The 23539-nt window shown below is 37.5% G+C and overlaps 1 protein-coding gene and 1 pseudogene across 1 annotated transcript in view; one reads left to right on the top strand and one right to left on the bottom strand.

Annotated features, from left to right (window-relative positions):
• The window catches only part of ABCD3 (ATP binding cassette subfamily D member 3), an 87059-nt gene extending 72113 nt beyond the window's left edge, over nt 1-14946 (top strand). The window contains exons 14-23 of the mRNA XM_036766404.1: nt 346-437; nt 519-591; nt 727-790; nt 2704-2781; nt 2879-2944; nt 3039-3128; nt 3660-3779; nt 9085-9189; nt 11535-11591; nt 13510-14946. Of these exons, the coding sequence (XP_036622299.1) occupies nt 346-437; nt 519-591; nt 727-790; nt 2704-2781; nt 2879-2944; nt 3039-3128; nt 3660-3779; nt 9085-9189; nt 11535-11591; nt 13510-13587 (823 nt within the window). The 3' untranslated portion in view covers nt 13588-14946. The remainder of the gene's footprint in view (nt 1-345; nt 438-518; nt 592-726; nt 791-2703; nt 2782-2878; nt 2945-3038; nt 3129-3659; nt 3780-9084; nt 9190-11534; nt 11592-13509) is intronic.
• A 3266-nt stretch (nt 14947-18212) lies between these two features.
• On the bottom strand, nt 18213-18688 carry LOC118857560 (annotated as a pseudogene).
• Between the last annotated feature and the right edge of the window lie 4851 nt (nt 18689-23539).

Below are 23539 nucleotides of genomic sequence, written 5' to 3'. Positions count from 1 at the left end.
TCTGATTCTGGTGGCAAGGCATATGAGGAGAAGATGGTGAGAGAAGGAAGTGAATTATAGCATCATAAATAACTATAGAGCTTAAATAAACCCCAGAGACCATTTTAGAGATGAGCAAACTGAAGCTCAGATGCCAAAGGTCACACAGGTAGCAAAACCTCAGGTACTCTGACTCCAGAATCATGGCTTTTCATATAAACATACTGATTTGATACTTTGAATTTTTAATTTTTTTTCTTTTGCTCCAATTCATAAAGTTAAATTATTTTTGTGAAACTGTGCAAAATTTTATATAACTATACAAATCCCAAAAATGTGATGTTGTTTCTTTAATTTTTAAAAAAGTTTCACAGCTCGGATTACAGAATTAATGCAAGTACTGACAGACTTGAATAATGGCAAATACGAGCGCACAATGGTGTCTCAACAAGAGAAAGGTACATAAAATTAGTTCATTTATACAATTTCATATTCTTGAAAATCCATCATTAATCTTTGATACCTGCTTGTCATTTAAGGTGCTGAAGGAGCTCAAGTCATTCCCTTGATCCCTGGTGCAGGAGAAATCATCAATTTAGATAATGTTATTAAGTATGTACAAAAAACTAAACATTACAGAGCTTTAATTGGCACTTTTACAATATTAACTTTATGATGGCCTCCTTTCTTATGTATATTAATGTGTTTAATACAAAGTTTTCCTTTGTGTGTGAATTTTCTTTTTAGGTTTGATCATGTTCCTTTAGCAACACCAAATGGAGATATCTTGATTCGTGATCTTAACTTTGAAGTAAGTTTTTATACTATACGTAAAACAAAACCACTTGAAAAATATAAACTAGAAAATAAATATGAAAATTTGTTTTTTGGTTCCATCTCTGACACCTGATGAGATCCTGGGCAAGTCTTTGAGCTTATTGAAATACCATAGTTTTAAGATATTATTTTACTGAAATTCTATCAGGTAACTAGTTCTAACCTTTTTTTTTTTTTTTAAATAACATTCTTTGTTGTGACTCTAAAGCAGACCTGCACAACTTTGCAGTAAGTAGGGGCCAAAATTAAAATAGGCTAAACTACTTCAGGTCACAGATAGGTTTTTAGTAGCTCACTTTCCAAGTAAAGGTATAATTAATGATTAAACTACTCTGCAAATAAACCATATTTTAAAAAAGGGAGATTTCAATTAATATAAATTAATTCCACATATAAAAATTTTTATTTATCATGAATTGCTTCTCTCATACTAGAGACAGACTGACAGTAATTGGTTGCTATAGGTTGCGTGACAAACAAGAGAGTGCACAGTGGCAGCCTACTCTCCAAGTTACGTGATAGGCACAATAGTGACTAGTAGGAAGGTGGGTTAAGCAGGGAATGGACAAAGCACTGGTAGTATCTTTCTTGTACATCCTCTACATTTTTCGTGGGCCGCCCAGAATCCTTTGGCCGGTCACAAGTGGCCTATGGACCATATGTTGTGTAAGCCTGCACTAAAGACTCGGATGGTGGCAGAGCTGTGCTATAAACAATTTATCGCAGAAGTCATGTGATATCCCATGCCAATTTCATTTTAATAGTGAATTTTGTTTTCTGTCAGCTGAATGGGAAGAATACAAATTCTTTGTTGTTTCTTAATTTATTGTTTATTTGCAAGATTATAATAGGCTAGTAGGGCAGGCTATTTTAAGGGTTACTTTTTGCATTATTTACATGCGCATTTTGATGTTTAATTATGGAGAAAGTCTGAAACACTATTACATAGATTTTGTAGAAACATTAAATATAGTTTGAAATCATGTACCAAAGGAGTACATTGTATAGGTAAAAGAATGTTCTGTTTGGGGTCAGAGAACCTGAGCTCAAATTCCACCTCTGCTTCCATGTAGAGTACCTAGATGGCCTTAGATAATTAGCCACTTTCTTTCTCTGAGCTACTTTCCTCATCTCTAAAATGAGGTAGTTGCAGTAGATGTGCTATAAACCCCCTTCTAGCTCTAAATTTTGTAATTTCAGTTGGGGAAGTATTGAAGATTGTTATTTGACCCTGATGTGACTAGTATTTTTCCTCAAGAAATCCAAAGAGAAAGTATTGCCTCCTAAGGGCTGCTCAAAGAGATACTAGAAGTCTGGGCGCTTGGGAAGAGATCTAAACAGAAAAGCCTAGCCCCAAGAGCACAGCTCATGGAAACATTCCCCCTTAGGGACCCACAGCAAGCCAGAGAAGCCTAGAGTCTGCTGAGGAAAAGCGTGATGGGAGCCTGGACGAGAATCTATCCAAGAATAGGAAAAAGGGGCAAGAACATATGATCTAGAATTGGACAAAGAAAAGAGAAGTGATCTAATGGAATCAGATTTCACAAGGTTGTTTTGGGGAGCAAATGAAAGAATATATGTAAAATTCTTTGTAAACCTTAAAGCCCCTATGTGAATGTTAACTGTTAATATTAAAGAGATCACTAGCTTTGAGCATACTCTTCAACACTCTCTTCTTTGTAAAAAGGGGAACAGGAAGTAAAGAAAGGGAAAAGTATATGAGGATAAGGGGGAAGAAAGTCCATAATTAGCCATCATAATTGAGTATGAAGGGGATAAACTTATCCTCTTCACTCAGTAGTTGCTTAAAATTCAACAATAAACATTATTGAATGACAATTATATTTTTGTGGCAATGTATTGACATCTCCCTAATTTGTATTTTAGGTTCGATCTGGAGCTAATGTTTTGATTTGTGGTCCAAATGGATGTGGAAAAAGTTCACTTTTTCGTGTTCTTGGTGAAGTAAGTTCAATTTAAGTTCAAAATGTACAATTTTACTTCGTATTACCAAACTATCAAAAAAGTTTGAAATCTTTTTTTTTTCTCCTTCCTTTTTCAGCTGTGGCCTCTCTTTGGTGGGCGTTTGACTAAACCTGAAAGAGGAAAATTGTTTTATGTTCCCCAGGTAAGATGTTAGAGTTATTTCATAATCTATTGTTTGAAGATCTTTTAAAAATAACTGTCTCATTTCTGTTGACCTTTTCTTTGTCATAAATCAGAGGCCTTATATGACACTTGGAACACTGCGAGACCAAGTGATTTATCCAGATGGGAGAGAGGACCAGAAAAGGAAGGGGATATCTGATCAGGTAAAAGCATGTTTATATCCTAGTCCTACTTAAAACATTACGTTGTGGATTCTTTGTCTCCTTTGGTGATTGTTTCAGTAGCCCTGAGTTTAGAGTACTCAATAGGGCAAAAATTTGAGTACATGAAAGTTTCTGCTTTGTTCTTTCCGTTTTGGGCATCAAGTAGTTCATTCCGTTTTGTCACCTCTGTGATTCAGCAGGCTTCTTATCTAAAAAAGTGACCATTTCATGCTTTAATATTTCAGCCTTAACTCTGAAGTTGGTTATCTAGAAATGTTATTGCCCTTTATTTTCTCATTACCCTTACTCTTCATTTAGCTGCACCCAGTAGTATTATATTCATCTATAAGCTGCTTAACATATTTTTGATGTGATAAGTGTTAGATAAATTAAAAGTATTTTGTTTTTAAAAAAACCAACTTTTGGATATCTTTGGCAATAGAAGAGTATTCCTGTTCTGTTCTCTAAAAGGGGAAAGATGAAGTAGGCCAATTGGATCACAAGTTTAATCTATAATAATTTTGTTCAAAGGTGCTGAAGGAATACTTAGATAATGTCCAGTTGGGTCACATCTTAGAACGGGAAGGAGGCTGGGACAGTGTTCAGGATTGGATGGATGTACTCAGTGGTGGAGAAAAACAAAGAATGGCGGTATGTCTGTCTTCCAGAAAATATTGAATGCTTAACTGTTCACAGAAAGTCACTGTTATATAGACTAGTATTTTTATGATCAAGAATGTAAATTTTGTTTTAATAATTTTTTAGGAAATTGTTTTTTACATTAGTATAATTAGGAATATAAGATGCCTGTTGATGAATAGTGTATACTTCACATGTTTGAAATGAGAATTCCAAAATGAAATGAGACAAAAAGAGAAACAGTAGCCCCTGAGGCTAGCACCTTGTAGGATCACTTTCTAAAAATGTTACCAGTGGCGTTTGGGGACAGACTAGGTGAATATAATTGTGGTGATGTGACAGCCAGAATGAAAATTAATCACATCCTTTTTCTGATTCTATACTTTCCTTAGATGTGATGATTGCTCTCTGATGCTTTTCCTACTCTTTGAAACCTTATTTTTTTCCTGAGTCCTATTGTTTCTGCATCCACAATGACATAAAAATTTTCAAAGCCTATCCTAAATAGAGGTATTATGTCTTAGTGGACAAAGGATGGGCTTTGCAGTAAGGAAGACTTGAGTTCAAGTCCTCATTGACATAACTAGCTGTGATGACTTAGCTTCTCAGGGCCTCAGGGAATTCTCTAATAGAAGGTAAAGTTGTAGATCTTCATATTTGGAAGGAGTTTCCACACACCAATGAAATCACAGGTCTGAAACAAAGCCTAACCCTATCCCCAGCCCAACACAGAAGTGTTTGAATTTTTGATACATATAATCAAAACTAAAAGAATCTGATACAATCTATGCAGAATTTGGTGGATTCTTTTTTAAGTATGTAAAGTCCCAGTATAGTGATGGTAAGTCAGATAAACTTGACTTTTACCAAATGTGGTTACATTATGATTAATGGTTTGGCGAATCTGTTAAGATGGAGACTCATTTTACATTAGTGTCAGATTCCATTTATATACCAGAATTTGAGCAGCTTCAAAGCAATTTTCATAAGAATTAACCTAGTTTAGAGTAGAGAGAGCAATAGCTGGAAGGATATAGAAAGCAGTATACATTTCTGAAGTTCCCACTCTGTGCTGAGCAGGGTCAGGAAGTGCTTCGTAGAGGGGGTTCTTAGAGCCTGCACTGTGTGTGTTTGTGAGGAACAGGGCTGCTGGCAGATTGATTGTACCAAAAAGGGTAAGATACGGGCAGCTTGGGGCATTTCTAAAGCATCTTCTGTGCTAAGCGCAAGTCTATAAGGTGTAGGGGCTGTTATTATCCCCGTTTTACTGATGGATCAAGTGACTTGCCCAGGTTCCCATAGCTATAAGTATCTGAGGGCAGATTTGAACTTAGACGTTCCTAACTCCTGGCCCAGTTCTCTATCCGTTGTACCCCCTAGCTGCTTCATAATAGTAGCTGGTATTTACGTAGCACTTTACAAATATCTCAGGTTACTATCTCGCAGCCCTGGGAGGTAGGTAAATTATTACCCCCATTTACAGGTAAGGAAACTGAGATAGAGGTCAAGTGACTTGCCCAGGTTCACATAGTATCTGAAGGCACATTTGAACTCCAGATGCTCATCACTCTAGGTCCAACACTGTATCCATTATGTCAAATCCTAGAGGCAGTAAGGTACTATGGGAGCTTATTGAGGTGAACGAAGTGGTCAGCCTGTGCTTTAGGACTGTCTCTTTTTCAGTTTTCTGGAGTGTAGATTTGAGGCGGAGGACCCAGTTAGAAAGATGTTCAATGATCCAGGCAAGACTTGACGAGGGTCTGAATGAGAGGAGTGGCCTGTGCAAGCAGAGAGAAGGGAATGGATTAGAGAGATGCTGTGGAGGTAAAAGTAGGCAAGTGAATGGGTGTGTGAGATGAAGGAGAATAGAGAGTCAGAGATAACTGAGGTGGTGAGATCTGGGTAACTGGGAAAGGATACTACTCTTACTTTTTATCACCATCATCCGTCTGTTACTTACCTTGCCTACCTACAACTCTGTTCTCCGTTTTTGTATGACCCAATTTCTATCTTATGTGATGAGTTCCTTTGCCCTTCCCCCAAAAGAAAATAGTCTGTTCAAGTTGTAATCGGAACCTATGAGGTGGCATGTGCCTATCTAATTAAACATGAGCAAATTGATTGTTCTTGATTCCTGATTAACAGGATAGATCATATGGATGAGAAGACAGAACTAAAAGGGGTAACTTATTTGAGGGATATCTTTGGGATTATTAGGTTTAGCAAAAAGAAGTCTAAAAATTTTGTTTTAAAGGTGACTTCATACGTATAAAAGCAAATTAAAATTGCATGAATGGTGGTACAGTAGATAGAGTGCCTGGCCTGGAGTCAGTTCAGACCTGGCATCAGACACTTATCTGCGTGACCCTGGACAGGTCACTTAACCGTCTTTGTCTCAGTTTCCTCATCTGTAAAATGGAGCTAGAGAAGAAAATGGCAAACCACTTCATTATCTTTGCCAAGAAAACTCCAATTGGGGTTATGAAGAGTCAGACACAACTGAGAAATGACTGAATAACAACAAGAGGAATGAATGTTAAAGAAAATGAAATGCAGAAAATCTAGAATGGGAAAGCTGTGATTTAAATAGAAACCAAGAACTAACTGTGCACGTGGTAACACAGGGCAAACTGGGAATGCATTTTATGTTTGGGCAGAGGTGAAGTATTTTTTTTTTCATTTAGAATCTTAGAGTTGAAAGAGGTCAGTTTGAGACTAGGGAGACCCAGTCTTCCAGAACAACAGCAAAATCTGTCTCTGTGACATCTTTTGAAATGTCTAAAAGGCAGCTAACTTGTCACATAACCAACAAGATGGAGAACTATACATTTTCCTCTACTACCCACAACCAACAAGATGGAGAACTATACATTTTCCTCTACTACCCACTAACTCAGAAACCTCAAAAGAAAAATTACGTTCTAGAGTTAAAACAATTACAACTGAATCTACAAGTCAGGAAAGAAATTGTGGTGCCATGTAAGTAACAGCCTAATAGTGTAGATCCCTAATCTCTGTCATCCACTCAGCACCCTTCTTTCCCCTTCCTACTGGCCTCCACCACTTAGAGAGCAGAAACCAACTCACATGCTTCTGTTTTGGGATCTACTCAGGTATTTCTCTCCTGCAGCAGTATCTTCTAGCACACTGCCCTCATCACCTGCCCTTCACCGGCGTTATTGCAAAAAGCAGTAGATTTCAACTCTGCCCAACCAAGTCTGGAGGGAGGAAGGACTAAGAAGGGGATAGAGACGATTTTCTTGGAGTGGCACCTAGGTTAAGGAACCTAGTGGTGCCAGAATACCTAGTCCACTTTCCTCCAAACCTGAAAAAAAGTGGCATGCACTCAGCTAGAGAACTAAAGAATAGAAAGAACTGCAACAGTAGGCCATTGTATGGGGTTGCAGTGGCCCTCATGGAAAGGAGACTGCCACCCAACTAGAACCAGGCCTTTCCTCCCAGAAGTTGCTTAGAGCAGGAACCAAGGCCAGTGGAAAGGGAATTCCTCACAGTAGGAAAAGGCCGAGACAGCTTAAAGTTTCATCCCCAACGGTAAGCCCACTGTCAAAGAAGAAAGAGTCAGAAAGTATGTAACAGGGCCATACAAGGGGGGAAAACACACTAAAAAAAAATCCACCAGTGATCAGGAACACAAAGCTGGATTCCCAAGAGTATGTAGAACTACAAAAGGAAGGCATATAATGACATCAAAACCTTTTGAGCAAAAGTTAAGGGGGAATGCACAGTAGAGTCTCTCCAAAGAAGCAAAAGAGAGAACAACAGATTGGAAATACAAATCCAGAAATATACTGTAGTGAAGGAAATGTCCATTGGGCAATTGGCAATGTCAGGTTGAATCTTGAGGGGAGATAGTAGTTTCATTCAGTCGTTAAGTTTTTATTAAGTGCATACTGTGTGCCAGGCTGTATGTTAGAAATCAGGCCCTGTTCTCAAGTAGGTCACAGTCCAGTGAGAGACTCAGCATGGAAACGACTCTGCATACAAGAGATATACAGAGTAAATTGGGGATACTAAAAAGAGGCAAGTTATTAGCATTAAGGGGAATTGGGAAAGGCTTCTTGAAAAGGGTGGGATTTTAGGTAGAGCTTCAAGGAAGCCAGGATGAAGATGAAGGATGAGCATTCCAAGATGTCCAAGGGGACCCAGAGTTAGGAGGCAGCATCTTGTGTGAGAAATGGCAAGAAGGCCAGTGTTACTGGGCATCATCTCCAGAAAGATGATAATAAAATGCTTCATATAACTTAAAGCACTGTAACTGTGAGCTATTATAACCAAGTTTTTCTTTATATTGAGCCAACATATATCTACCTATATATATATTTCTACTCATTGTCCTCAGTTGTTTGTACTCAGCAGCAGTGGGCAATCCCTCTTCTCCCTGAGAAGTCTTTAATATAAAACCAGCAATTTCTCTTCCCTTTACCACCTCAGTCCCTAAGCCTTCACAGAATGTTACAGATAGAAAGGAACTTGGAGACCAACTAAACCAACCTGTACCAGAAGCAAAGTGCCCCCTATAGCATGGCCAACAAAGTCATCTAACTTTTCTGTGAAGATGCCTAGTGAGAGGGAAGCCCCTTCTTCCCGAGGCAACTTGTTCTGCTTTGAGAAAGCTCTGATTTTTAGGAAGTTTTTCCTTATATCAAAGCTAAAAATATCTTTTCACAGACTTCCTCCCACATATTGAAGTAGTAGTGGCAGGCATTTACATAGCATTGTAAAGTTTGTAACGTGTTTTACATTTATGATCTCATTTAAATCTCATAGCAGGACTATGAAGTATATGGACTTAAGGTATTGTTATCCCCATCTTACAGATGAGGAAACTAAAGACTAGAGTAAAACATGTTCAAAGCAGATTAAACATATCCACTGTGATACTGTAATCATTATTTGTATAGCAGACTTCTCTTCATGATAAATGCAAAGGTAAAAGCTTTCACTGATGTCATCATAAATTTTGAATTATTTAAACCCAAATTGAGACTTTAATGTACTTTTATAAGTACTCCGTATATAAATATTTGAAAAATGTGCATTTGTCCCTTTACAAAGGGTTCCTCAGTTTCTCAGGGTAATAAAGTACTGCTTTTAAAAATATTCACGTTCAATGCCACACCTCCTGTCTTTAATTCTTGGAAACAAATAACATTTTTTGGTTGCAAATGTGTATTACCATTGTGTCTTTGAAAGAGTAATCACATGTAAATAACTTAGACTAAGTGTACTTTATGCTGTTGTATTTTATGTGACTATTTAGATTTTATTCTAATAATATTTTTGTTTCCTTTTTCAGATGGCAAGATTATTTTATCATAAACCCCAGTTTGCCATTTTAGATGAATGTACTAGTGCTGTTAGTGTTGATGTAGAAGGCTACATTTACAGTCATTGCCGGAAGGTAACGGTCAGAGTATTCTTTTTTTTTTTTAAATTTTGAGTTCCAAATTCTCTGTCTTCCTCCTGCCTTTCTCTTACTCCTTGAGAAGACAAGAAATATATTAATCATACATATAATGTTATGCAAAACATTTCTGTATTAGCCATGTTGCATAAAAGAAGAAACAAAGAAAGTGAAAAGAGGATACTTCAGTCCGTGTTCAGTGTTCATTAATTCTCTCTCTGGAGGTAGATAGCATTTTTTTTAATGGGTCCTTTGGAATTGTCTTGGATGATTGTCTTGAACAGAGTAGCTAAGTCTTTCATAATTGAAAATTGTTATGGTATTGTTATGTATACGGTGTTCTGGCTCTGCTCACTTTGCTTTGCATCAGTTCGTATAAGATTTCCCAGGTTTTTCTAAAACCATCCTGCTCTTCATCTCTTTCTATCATATTCATATATCATAACTTGTTCAGCCATTCCCCAACTGATGGGCATCCCCTCAATTTCCAATTCTTTTCCACCACAAAAAGAACTTTGATAGATACTTTGACACAAATAGTTCCTTTTCTTTTTCCTTTGATCTCTGTAGGTTATAGACCTAGTAGTGGTATTGCTGTGTAAAAGAGTATGCACAGTTTTAAAGCCCTTTGGTCGTAGTTCCAAATGGTTCTCCAGAGTGGTTGGATCAGTTCACAGCTCTACCAGTAGTGCATTAGAGTCCATATTGTTCCAAATCCCCTCCAGCATTTGTCAATTTCTTCTTCAGTCAAGTTAGCTAATCTGTTAGGTGTGAAATGGTATCTCAGAGTTGTTTTAATTTGCATTTTTCTCATCAGTAGGGATTTAGAGCATTTTTTAAATTGACAGTTGATAGCTTTGATTCCTTCTTCTGAAAATTGCCTGTTTGTATCCTTTGTCCATTTATCAACTGGGGAATGGCTCTTATTTTTATAAATTTGGCTCCGCTCCTTATATGTTTAAGAAATGAGGCCTTTATCAGAGAAATTTGCCATGAAACTTTTTTTCCCAGTCCTTCTAATTTTGGCTGCAATAGTTTTGTTTGTTTTACTTCTTGTGGATCCTCTCTATCTCTTGTTTGGTCATAAACTCTTCCTTTATGCATAGATCTGATAGGTAAAATTTTCCACACTCCACTGACTTACTTTTGATATTACCCTTTATGTTTAAATCATTTGACCATTTTGTCTTTATCTTGGTATACAGTGTGTGATGTTGGTCCATGTCTAGTTTCTGCCAAACTGCCTTCCAATTTTCCTAGAATTTTTGTCAAATAGTGACTTCTTGCCCCCAAAACTTGGGTTTGTCACACACTAGATTTTCTATGGTCATTTACTACTAATATAATCTATTCCAGTGATCCTCCACCTTATTTCTCAGGCAGTAAAGATTATTTTCATGATTTCCACTTTGTAATATAGTTTGCAGTTTGGTACTGCTAGGGCCTCCTTCCATCACATTTTTTTTCTCATCAATTCCCTTGATATTCTTGACTTTTTGTTCTTCCAGATGAATTATGTGATTATTTTTTTCTAGCTCTATATAGCAATAAATAGCTTTCATACTCATTTGTATATTATTACACTGAACTGAGAAATCTAATCAGATATATTTTCAAAACCTAATGATAAGGCTTGATCAGTAGCAGAAATCTTCATTAATGAAATAATAGCTTTCAAAATAAGCAAAATAACTGTATTTGAAGTTTACTTTTCAGTGAAAATAATTTACTGGCTCTTGTGAAATGTGGCTTAGTGCATTTAGTACATTAAGACCTGACATGTTAGGACTTCTTATCTGACCTTAGATTTTATGTGTGCCACCATTCTTAACAGCAACCAGAGAAGTATAGTGGACTAAGAAGATCATGAGGTTGTGTGTACATCTGAAGACTTAGGTTCAAGCCCTGGTTCCAGGCCTTACTAGCTCTGTGACTTGGAATACATCACTTCATTCCTTTGCCCTGTTTTCTTATTTGTTAAATGGGAGTAGTAGTATTTGTTTCACTTAATCACGAGATTCTTCTGAGGAAGGAATTTTTTAAATTATAAAGCGCTACATCAGCATGAGTGGTGGTAGTTATTACTGTGACTATGATGTCATTACAACAGTGGAACTGGAAAGAGTTCTAGAAATTGTCTAATCCAACTTCCTCATTTTACAAGCAAAGAAACTAAGGCCCAGAGAAATTATCTGACTTAATCTCCACATCACATGTCTAGTGGCAGAACTGTCATTAAAATTCAGGGCTTACATGTACAAAATTCAGACACTGTGCTGATGCTAGTTTGTTAATGAAGTTGTATCATTTATAAATACATGAATTATTTTTCTTGATTTTAGGTTGGTATCACCCTTTTCACTGTGTCTCATAGAAAATCCCTTTGGAAACACCATGAGGTTCGTATTTTTTTGTTTTTAGTTTGCTTTGAATTTTTATTTTACTGTTTCCAAATAAAAATTATTTCATGTATTTTGAGTTACTTCACCTTTCTCAGTCTTCTAAAATATTCTATAAAATTCCTTAGAAAATGGTCATTTTGTTAATATTTAATACTGTGCATTTTATTTGTGGTCTTGTGCTACCCCCAAAATACATAACAATCCCAAATTACTTTCTTTGTGAGCACTTAGAGTTCATATTATATGTAAGTCACTGTGCTAGGAGATGGGAATATCATGAGAAAAATGGAACAGTTCCTCTCCTCAAGGAACTTGTATTCTACTGGAGGCATAGAACCCCACAGCAGATGAGGGGGAAGTTCATTGTGTGAAGCTATAAATGGATTTTTAGTCATTTCTGATTTAATAGTGATTATAATGGACTATTAAATAGAAATTTGGGAACTGTTTTGTTTTCATAGTTATGAAAAGACATTGATTGCTGTCTCCTTTTCTTCATTGTACTATAAAAAGTTCTTCAGTAGAATTATTAATGTGTAAACTTTACTGTGTAAAATTCTGTAGTATTGTAGTGAGGTCCGCGTGTTATGTTCCAGTTGTCACTGTGCTGGAGTGAAGTTGTTGGTATGTTACACTCCAGTAGCTAGAGCATCAGTGGTCTCTATCACCAGAAATGCACCTGAAACTCTAAAAAGTAAATTAATTTGAATTCACTTATGTCTTAAGATTAATTTATGTTAGTTACTTTTAGGATAAGAGGGAGCTATGGTAAAATGAAACAATTATTGAGTGCCTGATATGATGAGCCAAAGTCTACTGCATTAACTATGAAAGACACAAACTTTAAAGAGAGAAAACCTCAAAGTGTTCTTATTGAAGTTATTGAATATAGTTATCTTGGTTTAATTAAGCCAAAGCTTAGCTTTAAAAATAATTTCTAATACATACATGAAATTTTATAATGCCAATTTTTTTCTTTAACAGGGATAACTGTTCAAATCAAAGTTTCTGTAGAATATACCCAAACATTTGTGTCTGTCTACAGCTTATAAATATTCTAAGCAATTAAAAATTTAAAAAAAATTTTTTTCTTGGTTTAGAAAAAGCATAGGTAAGTTGCAGATAGGGCTAGCGTGGGTTTCACACCCTTATCCTCAATAAATAGTGAAACAACTGAAAGGGAAGGCAGGAGAGCATCCAGGAATCTGAAAAATAAAAATCTAACCAAAACATGGGATTGTGAAAAATTAAAACAAAAATAGAAAAGACTGCTATTCCAACAGGTTCTGCTATTTACCAGTTATTTTTATTTCCTCCTTGAAGAATTTCTTATATTCCTTCAAGAAACACTGTTCACTTGCCTAACAGAAATGTGTTCCTCTGGCCCTTTTAGTTTCTCATCTAGTAATCTATCATTTTGCATTTTCATAGGTATTGTATAGTATTAGCAGAAATAAACAATACCTTCTGCAAATCACAACAAATATCTCCTTGCCCTCCATACTTCTTTTGCTGCCTTCGTAGCCCCTGTTTTGGCTACCCTTTAGCAGAGATTTAAACATTCAAAGTAGAAGTGTGCTCTCTACCTCCTTTGTGATACCTTGCCACTGTTATTGAGAACCTTCCCTTTACTTTCTTGGAGGCTCATCTTACATGATGAGGTTTTATTAAGCAGACAAAATCTTTTTTTAACTATCTTCAGGATAAAGCAGCAGTTGCGTTCACTTGAAAAAGTTTTGTCTCTTTTCAGCACATGCTGTCTTTCTCAGTGTAGACTTGACTTGCAGAGTCATCTGCACTAGAAGTTTGAGTTGTAGTGGAGTGAAATATGCAAAAATTTTTATGTAATAAGTAAAAGCTTGCTGATACAAGGGAGACTTTATCCTAGTTAATGCATTTTCCTTCTTTCCTATAGTATTACCTGCTTATGGATGGGAGAGGCAATTATGAGTTCAAGCAGATAACTGAAGACACAGTTGAGTTTGGCTCTTAAAATTTGAAGAATTACAGCTGCTTCCTTGAAATAAGTTCAGAGTACCCATGGAAATACAAAGTACATTGTAAAATAAAGTTATCAAGCTTGTTTAAAAACAATTAACTCTGGTATAGAATAATCGAAAACAAGCGGTTAAAAACATTTAATATTATGTAGGATATTGCTAATTGTGTATATGTTGGTTTAATTATTAATATGTACTAAGAATGTCCTTATTCTTGTGGTTAAAAACCTGCCTGAATTAAATTGGGCTTAAATCAGTGTAACCTGATTCATCCTGGGATGTAAACCATTTGAAGTCAGCTAATTTGACTTTTGTGGACCTTCTTTTTCCTTCAGTGAAGAGCCCCATTTAAAATTGGGGTCATCACCTGTCCTCTTCTAACAAGACAGTCCTGGGTTTTCTTTGCCTATCCCAAGGTACTGGGGAACACACAAAAAAATCATAGTGTATTATGAAAATCTTTCACATCATCACATAATAGCAGTTAGTTGCACAGTGACAGATTTTTTTAGCTGCCACATTTACACTCATTCCTCATGTCTCAGAGTGCTTTTGATTCCATGAAAGCCTCTCTGACCTCTCCTTTTCTAAATAACAAATGTGCCCCCTCCCTTTACAGTTTTGGGTTTGGAGATGTAGTGACAACATCCATTTTGTTTTGCTTACAAGAGTGGTTACTACCTGCCTTACCTTCTCAGAATTTGGGAAGGTCTTTAGAAATCAAGCTCCACTGTTCCAGAGATTTTTTTAAAAATTTTTTTAAAGAGTTGGACAAATTTGTGTATCCTAGTAGACCATTCCTTAGAAGTCTGGTGGTTCTGTAGTGTTAACATCTAAGGTATAGGAATGCCCTGTGTGAGGGTATTGCACTAATAGGCATTCTCCTACCATGATTTCATGTTTGAAAAAAAATGGTCTTTTTATCGAAACAGTGTGCGCATGGGAGAAATTATCTGCGTCCTAGGGTCTAGTTTTCCTGTGTGAATTCTGAATGCCTTTTTATTATATTTGGATCATTATGTTTAATTACTCTTTCCTGATGTAGAAGTTGATTGCCCCTTACTGTTTCTGCAAATTGCCCTTAAATTACATGTATTAACTTCCACAATGAGAACTTCAACTAGCATAATCAATATAATTAGTATAATCAATTTTATCCAGACTGGGGCTCAGAAAGGCGCTTTTTGTATTCTTGTCCCTGCATAATTCTGCAGATCATTGGCTACTAAAGTGAAACTTGATGTACTCGTTCCATGAGACATAACAATGTTTTTACCACTTCTCTTAGAAAAATTATCTACTTCTCATTTACTTTCTGTTCAAATTAAAAAAAAAAATCAGATCTTACAAGATGACTTTTGTTTGTTCTTTTCACTTGATTTGTAATGTGTGTTAAATACTGTGTGGTTTATACAGTGGTGATTTAAACACCACCCAGAGAATAATATAAGTGATCATATGCTCCCCAAAAGGCTTACTAAAAACTGGTGGGTTTCAGTTGAGTATATTTCATGTATTCTTCCTGTATGTCTCTGAATCTAGAATCATATTTCTTAAAGCTATTCCTAATATTGAAGAATTCCTACACATGAAGTTTTACTTTTAAATATTAATAAGTCCTTAAAAGTGGCCTAGAGTGGTAAGAGAGTAAGATTAGGAAATGTCTCTGTTGCTGGCATTGGACTCCTGTTACCAAAGAAATAGCTGATTTCTTTTTTCATCTCAGTTGGATTCTTTATTAGCTCTGCTAGGGTGCACTTAACTATGCTATATGCTTTGAGAAATGCTCAAAAGTGTAAAAAAGTGTTCAAGCTCCTTGGGAACTTAGTTTGTTTAGTATTTAGCATTATTCCAATTAATTTCATTTATTTAGTGTTTTTCTCTACAATAATACCTTTGCAAGGAGCTCCTGTACTTTATTAACTGTAGGGGTATAGATAAATAACTTTATATCATAATAGAAAAATAGTGCAGCCATTTAGACAATAAAGCAGCTTCAGAAAGAAGGTCCTTGTGCATCTCTAAATGTTAAACTTTCCAAAATTTAACAGCAAGTTATAAGTATAATGGAAACATTCTATAAATGGCAAGAGAAATTGGATTGCATTCTCTTCTCACAGCTGATGTAACGTCTTTGGCTCATCACACAACAACATTTACCTTCTCACTACGTTAACCATTTTTCCTTCGGCACACAATCTGTGCACATAAATCATGTACAATTGTATGATTTTTCTGTTCACAGCTTGAGTAATTTTGTTTTTAAATGCTGCTTTCAGATTGTTTCTAGCATTCCAAGAGCTGGTTAAAATTTTGAAGTATACAAGGACTTTTTAAAATAATGCCCTTTTCATGAAAGATGGTTCAGTTTAACTCAGTTTAATAGAATAGCTTCTCTGAGAGGAAACAGGCTGTAGAAGAAATAGCCCTGGATTTAAAGTCAAAAGTACCAAGGTAAACAAGCCACTTAACCTTGGCCTAAATTCCCTCATCTGTAAAAAGAGGAAATGTACAAGATGTCTTCTAAGGTCTCTCATCTCTGCATCCCAGAGGAAAGTGATTAGCCCAGTGTAAAGCCGTTTGGGGTGGGGTAGTGGAGGGTATTGGGGAAGTCTAATGTAGTTAGAGTTTCCTTATAACGTGGAGAGCGTATAAAGCAGATGTCTATGTTGTTTTCCTTGAATTACCAGCTGGATCGCGGAAAGCTCTTGGCCCATTAATATTTGACGTGCTGTCAGTAAAAGGGGTTAAGCTTGCGTTCTTTGGCCCCAGAGAGTAGAACGAGAAGCTTTCAGTGGAAATTTCAGAGAGGCAGATTTAGGCTTAAATTGGCAAAACAACTATGAGATAGGTGCTACAGCTAATATTCCTGGCAAAACTCTGTGCTCAGGAGGCACTTCATTGCTTGCTGATACAAATTCATTTTTAAAACATTTGTTGAGTATTTAGCATGTGCCAAGCACTATGGATACAAAAGTAGCACAAGCCCTGCCTTCAAGAAGCTTAGGCCTAGCTAGCTTTCTCCCACACCAGCAAATCTATCAGAAAAGGGCCTTCAAGCAATGATAGAGTGTATTGATGAGAAACAGAAGCAGGCTTCTCCATCTGTTCCAAAGGTGCACTGAAAGGTGGCCAAAGGCTGGTGGAGGCTGAGAGGAGCCTCAGATAAGCCTGAGTGAATGCAAGTAAATAGACTTAAAGGAGGATGCTCCAGCAGGATCACAAGTTATTCATTGGAGCCTGAAGCCTGATCTCAGCTCTGGTCTGTCAGGACAGAAGGGGACAGAGCCAGCCCCCATAGTTTGCAGAGCAGGAGGCAGGGCCTTACTGTGTACCCAGAGCACTGGGAGCGATGGCAAAAGATAGGGTAAATTCTGCCTGGGTCCCCTAGGGGGCCTTGCAATAGGCCTCAAGCCAGTGCACAAGCCAATGCAATCTCCCACATCCAGCTGGGACTTTAGGAGACATAGTCATCTCTCAATTGGGGATCTTCCAAGGAGGAGACAACTTGACCAAGGTCAACACCTGCCGTTACGTATCACCAGGATACCAAGACAGAGGCCAAGTGTTGATGAGGAGGGAGCTGAGGTCTAGTTACAAGCCATTCAGAATGGCAGGGATAGTGGCATACAGATAACAGAGGGTACAGGATCCGATAGGGCGTACCTCCTTACCCGACCTAAGAGTGCTGGCAGATGAGGTCTGATATTGGTGCCAAGTTTCAATCCAAGAACTTGATGCTGAAAGTGAGGAACAAAAATCCCATAGGTTAAGAAATCCAAGAAGTAAAGCCAGAAGAGGAGTTCCTCCACCATAAGGACAGAGCCTCGGTGGAAAACAATGTCACGGCCACAAGGACCTTAAGAATAGCTAGAAGAAATGAAGCAAGACATCTTCCCCTCAAGGTAGCTGTTTGTTGTTGTCATCCTTACACACACACACACACACACACACACACACACACACACCCTTTACAACTTATGCTTGCCACGGGAACATGAAACGAGGCCTGTCTGGTCTGTAGCCCCAAAGAAAAAGTACTGCATTCAATTGCCATTATTTGGAGAAATCCACGGCAACATAAGGAAGCGCAGCATTGACAGCTCCTTAGTCTGTTTGGCAGTAACTGCCCTGCGGATGATGGTATTCCTTCAGCCTGAGGAAACTGATGTTGATGAGGCCGGTGGTATCAGAGGGCTCACGATCACCCTCAATGATCACCGGCTCTTCACTGCACAGTGACTGGGCCCAAGATGTACGCCTAACCCATGAAGATTGAAACCTGGACCTTTCCCTCACCCCTGCCTGGGACCCGGCGGTGAAGTGGCAGATGAACGCATCCTCTGGGCAATGCCGGAAACAAACTTGTACATCAATTCAGAGGATTCTGTGCTTAGCCCTGTGTGATTTTGCATGCTTCCCAATTCATTGTGAAAGCCTTGATTTCTAAATGACCATATTTGGTCATTCTCACTGGGGTCTTGTAGATACCTCTGGATTTCATCCTAATGAAGTGATTCTTCACAATATGAATGTGGCCAACCCCATGTTTGCCCTTTCAGGTCAGGGGAGAGCACAAAGAGATGTGCTGTTTTTGACATTGGACACCTGCACGGGGTTATTCCATTTGTTTGGCATACCCCATCAGATCATTGTATCTTTTGAACCTACTATAACATTCAGGCGTCCTCCAGGAATGATAAACTTTAATCTGAGAGGCCGAGGAGAAAGGTGAGCTCAAACCACATGTGGTCCTTCTGCTTTCCTGTAGCTCCATGGGACTCATAGTTCCTTTTTGATGCAGTTTCTATCTGTTTGTGGACAATGCAGGATCTGTCAACCAGAGGTATCCATGAGTCCTCATACAGGGCACTCAATTAGCTGGACAGATGAATTCCACAGATTCATTACTATCACCTTTTTTCACCCCAAGCTTCAGTGCCTTTTTCTCCCCTGGCTGCTTCAAAACCCTCTTGTCCAGTGTTGGCCAGGTAAGCAATAACGTTATAACCTTGCTCCTGTGGCCGCATCAGGATTACAGGCTATGTCCAGGTTTCTACTGTAACCAAGAGCCACGGTCCATTTGCCTGACATCCACACTTGGTGAGGACAGAAACAGGACTGGCAGTAGAGGTGTGGAGGCTGGACTAGTCAAGCAAGAGATTTGGAAAATGACATTAGAACTGAAATAATTCTGGAGGGGAAAAAATGGAAGGTGAATAAACAGAGAGAGAAAACCTCATCCAAGTAGAGAATTCCCTGGAAAATAGAAAGGGGCAAATAAAATAAAAGAGTGACTCAAATCAAAGATGGAAAGAATAGAAGAAAATGTATCTACTGTCAAAAACAACTGGCATGAAAAACAAGTCAATCACTGGACTCTGAAAACCACGACTAAAAAACAACCTGGACATTATGTTTTTTAAACATATATGGTGTAGAAATACATTAAACTTGACAGGGAAATATGTAGAGAGAAGGAAAAAGGAAAGAGGCATTTAAGAGAGACCAAAAGAAACAGAAGAGGCTTAGGAGTACTAGATCTCAAAATTTAATACAGAGCAAAATATTTGGTAGTGGTTAAAAAAGAGAAAAGTTGATCAGTGCAGTGGACAGGTGCACAAGACCAAAAGCAATCAAACATAGTGTATTGTTCAAGGAATCCGGTGCTGAGGTCAGCTCATACTAGTTAGAGCCAATTATTAAATTTTCAGTGTGACTGTTTGTTTGTTGTTGTTCAGTCACATCTGACTATTGGGGTTTTCTTGTCAAAAACACTGGAGTGGTTTACCATTTCCTTCTCCAGCTCATTTTACGGATGAAGAAACTGAGGCAAACAGGGCTAAGTGGCTTGCCTAGGGTCAAACAGCTAGTGTCAAGTACAAACTCCAGACCCAATGCTCTAGCCACTGTGCCACCTAGCTGCCCGTGAACATTTATGCCTATATCCTGGATGAAGATATGGATCCCTTCTCCGTTCCATTTCCATAGATCGCCTCTTAGATGTCACGATCTCTCAGAACCTCGACACCTCTTTGAAAATTCCCCTTTCTATTTCTTCCACTCTGCCTCAAGCTCAATCTACTCTTCACCCTCCTCATGACTGTAGTCCCTAGACCCATCCCTATTCCAATGGTCTCGTCTCCCCTGATCTGTCTTCACTTGCCTCATGTCCAATCTTGAATTCAGGACCTGTTGCTTTACTGTCTCACTGACCACTACCCTAGGATACTCTGACTCTCTGACCTGCTGATGTCAAACCTTTTAATCAGAGTAACTCCTACGGCATCCCTTGACAAAGCCACGAACTTCAGCTAGGCTCTCACTGCTATTTTGACAGCCCTCCGCCTTTACAGACTCCCTATCTCATTCCCCATAGCAACAACCCAAGCCCTCAACTCACCCCTAACCCTCCCCCACTCTCCACCCACACATTTAAAGCAGATGTGAAATGAGAACAATTATAGTACCAAAGACTTTGCAAACCTTAAGGTGCTGTAGAAATGTGAGCTGTCATTTTTCCAGCCTCATTTTATAGAGGAGGCCCAGTGGTGTGTGAGGAATTCAATCTCAGTTGTGGCTTCAAAGCCGCCTTTCTTTTCACTGTAACAGAATGAACATCACAGCCCAGAGAGAACATGGATTGTCCGTTGTTCTTACCCATTCTTATCTATCACACAGCCTTTTGTGTTTGCCTATCTGGAGGTCCCTTTGGTTCCTGTATTCTACTTCTCTTTTTGAATTAAGCTGCACATCCCTCCCATTTTCAAACTGAAGGTGGCGCCACGTCCTTAATTATAATTTGGGATTTTTTTTTTCTTTTTGTAAGGTGGAGCAGGGTTGATTTTGGTTTATTTTTTGTTTTTCAGAAAAACTACTTGGCAAAATGTGACTCCTCCAACTGAAAAACAGAAAAGCTTTTGTTTTTTTGAAGACAGGATCACAAAAGCAAAACTTTTTAAATTAAACCTATTTCCTAGGAGTCACCAAGGCCAAGACTTTACACTTTAGTCTGGAACGTACCGAACAATGTAATGATAGGTGGTACAGTGAAAAACTAATGGATTAGGAATCAAAGAATCTGGATTTAAATCCTACTGCAGACCCTTACTATCTATGTGACCTTAGGCAAGTCACTTAACATCCTATGGATCTCATTTTCCGTATTTGTAAAAACAGATTAGCACAAATGAATTCTAAGATCCCTTAAAGTTCTAAACCTATAATCCTGGATTATAGGAAAGCTGATTTTATCATTTCTGATATTGTTAAAGGGGAATTTTCTTTTATTTTTTGGTGAAAATCATTTTAAAGCTAGAGGACAGCTGCATGGGGAAGTGGGGAGTAATTGGCTTGGAGTCCAGAAGACCTTGAGTTGCAATCCTGCCTTAAACACTTGACAACTCTGTGAACCCAGGCAAGTTACTTGCTGTCTGTCTGGCTCAGTTTTCTCATCTGTAAAGTGGAGATAATTTACTTCCTAGGGTTTTTGTGAGGCTAAAGTAAGGTGATATTTATAATGCATTTTGTACACCATAAAGCACTATATAAATGCTGACTATAATTATTAATATTATTAGTATGAAAGAGTTGAGAAGCCCATAGTGGAATGACAGAGGACTTAGGTGAGGGATCTATAGAGGTTTCCTGGGTCCGTATTTGTAGCAATTAATCTTTCGGATATAATTTTCTATTTTAAAAATATATTAACTATTGAATCATTTCAGGGAGTCAGGATTATCACAGCACTTCAGAGCCAGAGGGGCCTCAGAGGTTGGTCACCCCATCCAACTTTTACTAGAATAAGAATTCCCTTTATAATATCCCAAAACTGATATCTCTGACTTGAAAAAAATTTTTATTTTTAAATTGAATTTAATCCATAAGAATTTTATTGCTAATAAATATTTTTGTAAATTGTTTTTTATTTTGAATTTAAATACAAAATGAGAAAAGGAAAAAAATTGCCGTTTACACAGCAGACCGTAAGAGAGGATTCAATATAAAACAATAAATTTCCATTTCAAGAAAACTATATGATAAATACTATATGTTGTTTTCAAAGCTACCCAGCTTTTCTTTGCTTCCTTGTTAATTTTCTTTTGTTCTCTGCTGTTCATTTTTTGCTTTATTTTTTCCCCTCCCTCCCTCCACTACCTTAAAGAAAGCTACAATTAATCATGGACATATTTATATGCATATGTACATATGTATGCATATATACACACATATGTATATATACATATACATAGACATATATAAACATACTCATATATACATGTACATACTCATACTCATATATGTAAGACTGTACTTTGCTTATTTCTTCCTATCATCTATTTCTCTGAAGGTGCACAGCATCTTCCTTCCCAAGTCCAAGTCTTTCCATGTTTCTTTAAGTCAACCAGCTCATCATTTCCTACACTACAACAATATTCCAACCCAATCACAACCTGTCTGAAAGATGGTCTGTGAAAGGTTTCCCTTCCAGTTTTCTGCATTCCTTCTATTCTTGGCTACACAGGTTTTATTTATTCAAAACTTGAATTTAAAATAATTGAAATTATTCTTTTTGCACTTCAACAATGCTTTCACCTTATAATATAGTTTAAGGTCTGATACTGGCGAATCTACTTCCTTTACATCTTTTCCCCCTGGTTTCTTTGAAGTTCTGACCTTTTGTTCTTCCAAATGGACTTTGTTATTATTTTTTTCTAACTTAGTAAAATAATTTTAGTAATTTAACTGGGAGGACACTGAATAAATAGATTAGTTAGGTAAAACTGTCATTTTAAAATTATATTGGCTTTACTTAGCCATGAACAGTAAATATTACTTCAGTTATTTAGATCTGAGTTTATTTGTATAAAAAGTGTTTTTTGTTTATGGTCATATAGTTCCTGTGTCTGTTTTGACAGGTATATACTCAGCTGTTTTATACTGTCTGGGTATTTTAAATAGTCTAAACAATATATTATAATATTGCAGACATATAGTATAGTTCTCTGTTTCTCACTTGTGATTAAATCTATTTTAAGTTTAACTTTGAGATCATGATTACTACCCCTGCTTTTTTTTGCATATTAAATTCTACTCCTGCCTTTTATTTTTGTGTGTATCTCTCATTTTTATAACGTTTCCTGAAAGCAGCATATTATTGAATTCAGATTTTTAATCTGCTATCTGTTTCTGTTTTACGGGTAAATTCATCCTATTCACATTCTAAGCTACAATTCCTTGCTGTGTATTTTCCACTGTTGCCAATTCCAAGGTTTTTACTCTTGCCTGCTAATGCCAGACTTTGGACTTGATCGATCACATCCTAGCAGTCCTTTGACACCTCACCTCTTTCAGTATTAGGAGCAGTAGCTGTGAATTCTGTAGATTTCCTAAACAAACACTGGACTCCTAATGTGGTCTGACCAGGGGAATATTTCGCAGAACTATCACTCCCCACTTGCTCTGATCATTATGTCTCTTACTGCGTCCTAAGTTTGTAGTGGTGAGAGCCAGTGGTGATAGATAGATGTTGAGACATATCACTGTTCATGGTCACCTTGTGAACAATCCCATTTCTTTCTTCCCTGAAGTGGATGCCAGGCCGTGAGCAAAGATATAGGGCCAGGTCTAGCTAAACCCATTACCTACTCCTGGAGATTGGAAGGTGGTTTGGTTTGGGAAGTGAGTTGAGAGCATTTACTATTTAATGTATTTTCCTAATATCTACCCTGTGTTTTGCTTTTAAGTAAAATTTCTTTGTTGCCCTCACAATGTATATAACTCATAATGTGATTATAAAGAGAAAAGAGGCTCACATCCCGTGGAGCATGTGTGAGGATGGACCCGTGGACTGTCCCATTCCATTGGGGTGCATGTGTTATAGTCTCTTGTTAAAGGGCATGTGCAACCAGAGGCTCCCAGTTGGTCCCATGGTTGCCATGATGG

The sequence above is a fragment of the Trichosurus vulpecula genome, chromosome 7 (genome assembly GCF_011100635.1).
Source record: "Trichosurus vulpecula isolate mTriVul1 chromosome 7, mTriVul1.pri, whole genome shotgun sequence".
Classification (NCBI taxonomy): Eukaryota; Metazoa; Chordata; class Mammalia; order Diprotodontia; family Phalangeridae; genus Trichosurus; species Trichosurus vulpecula.
This window is presented reverse-complemented; position numbering and strand designations above follow the sequence as displayed.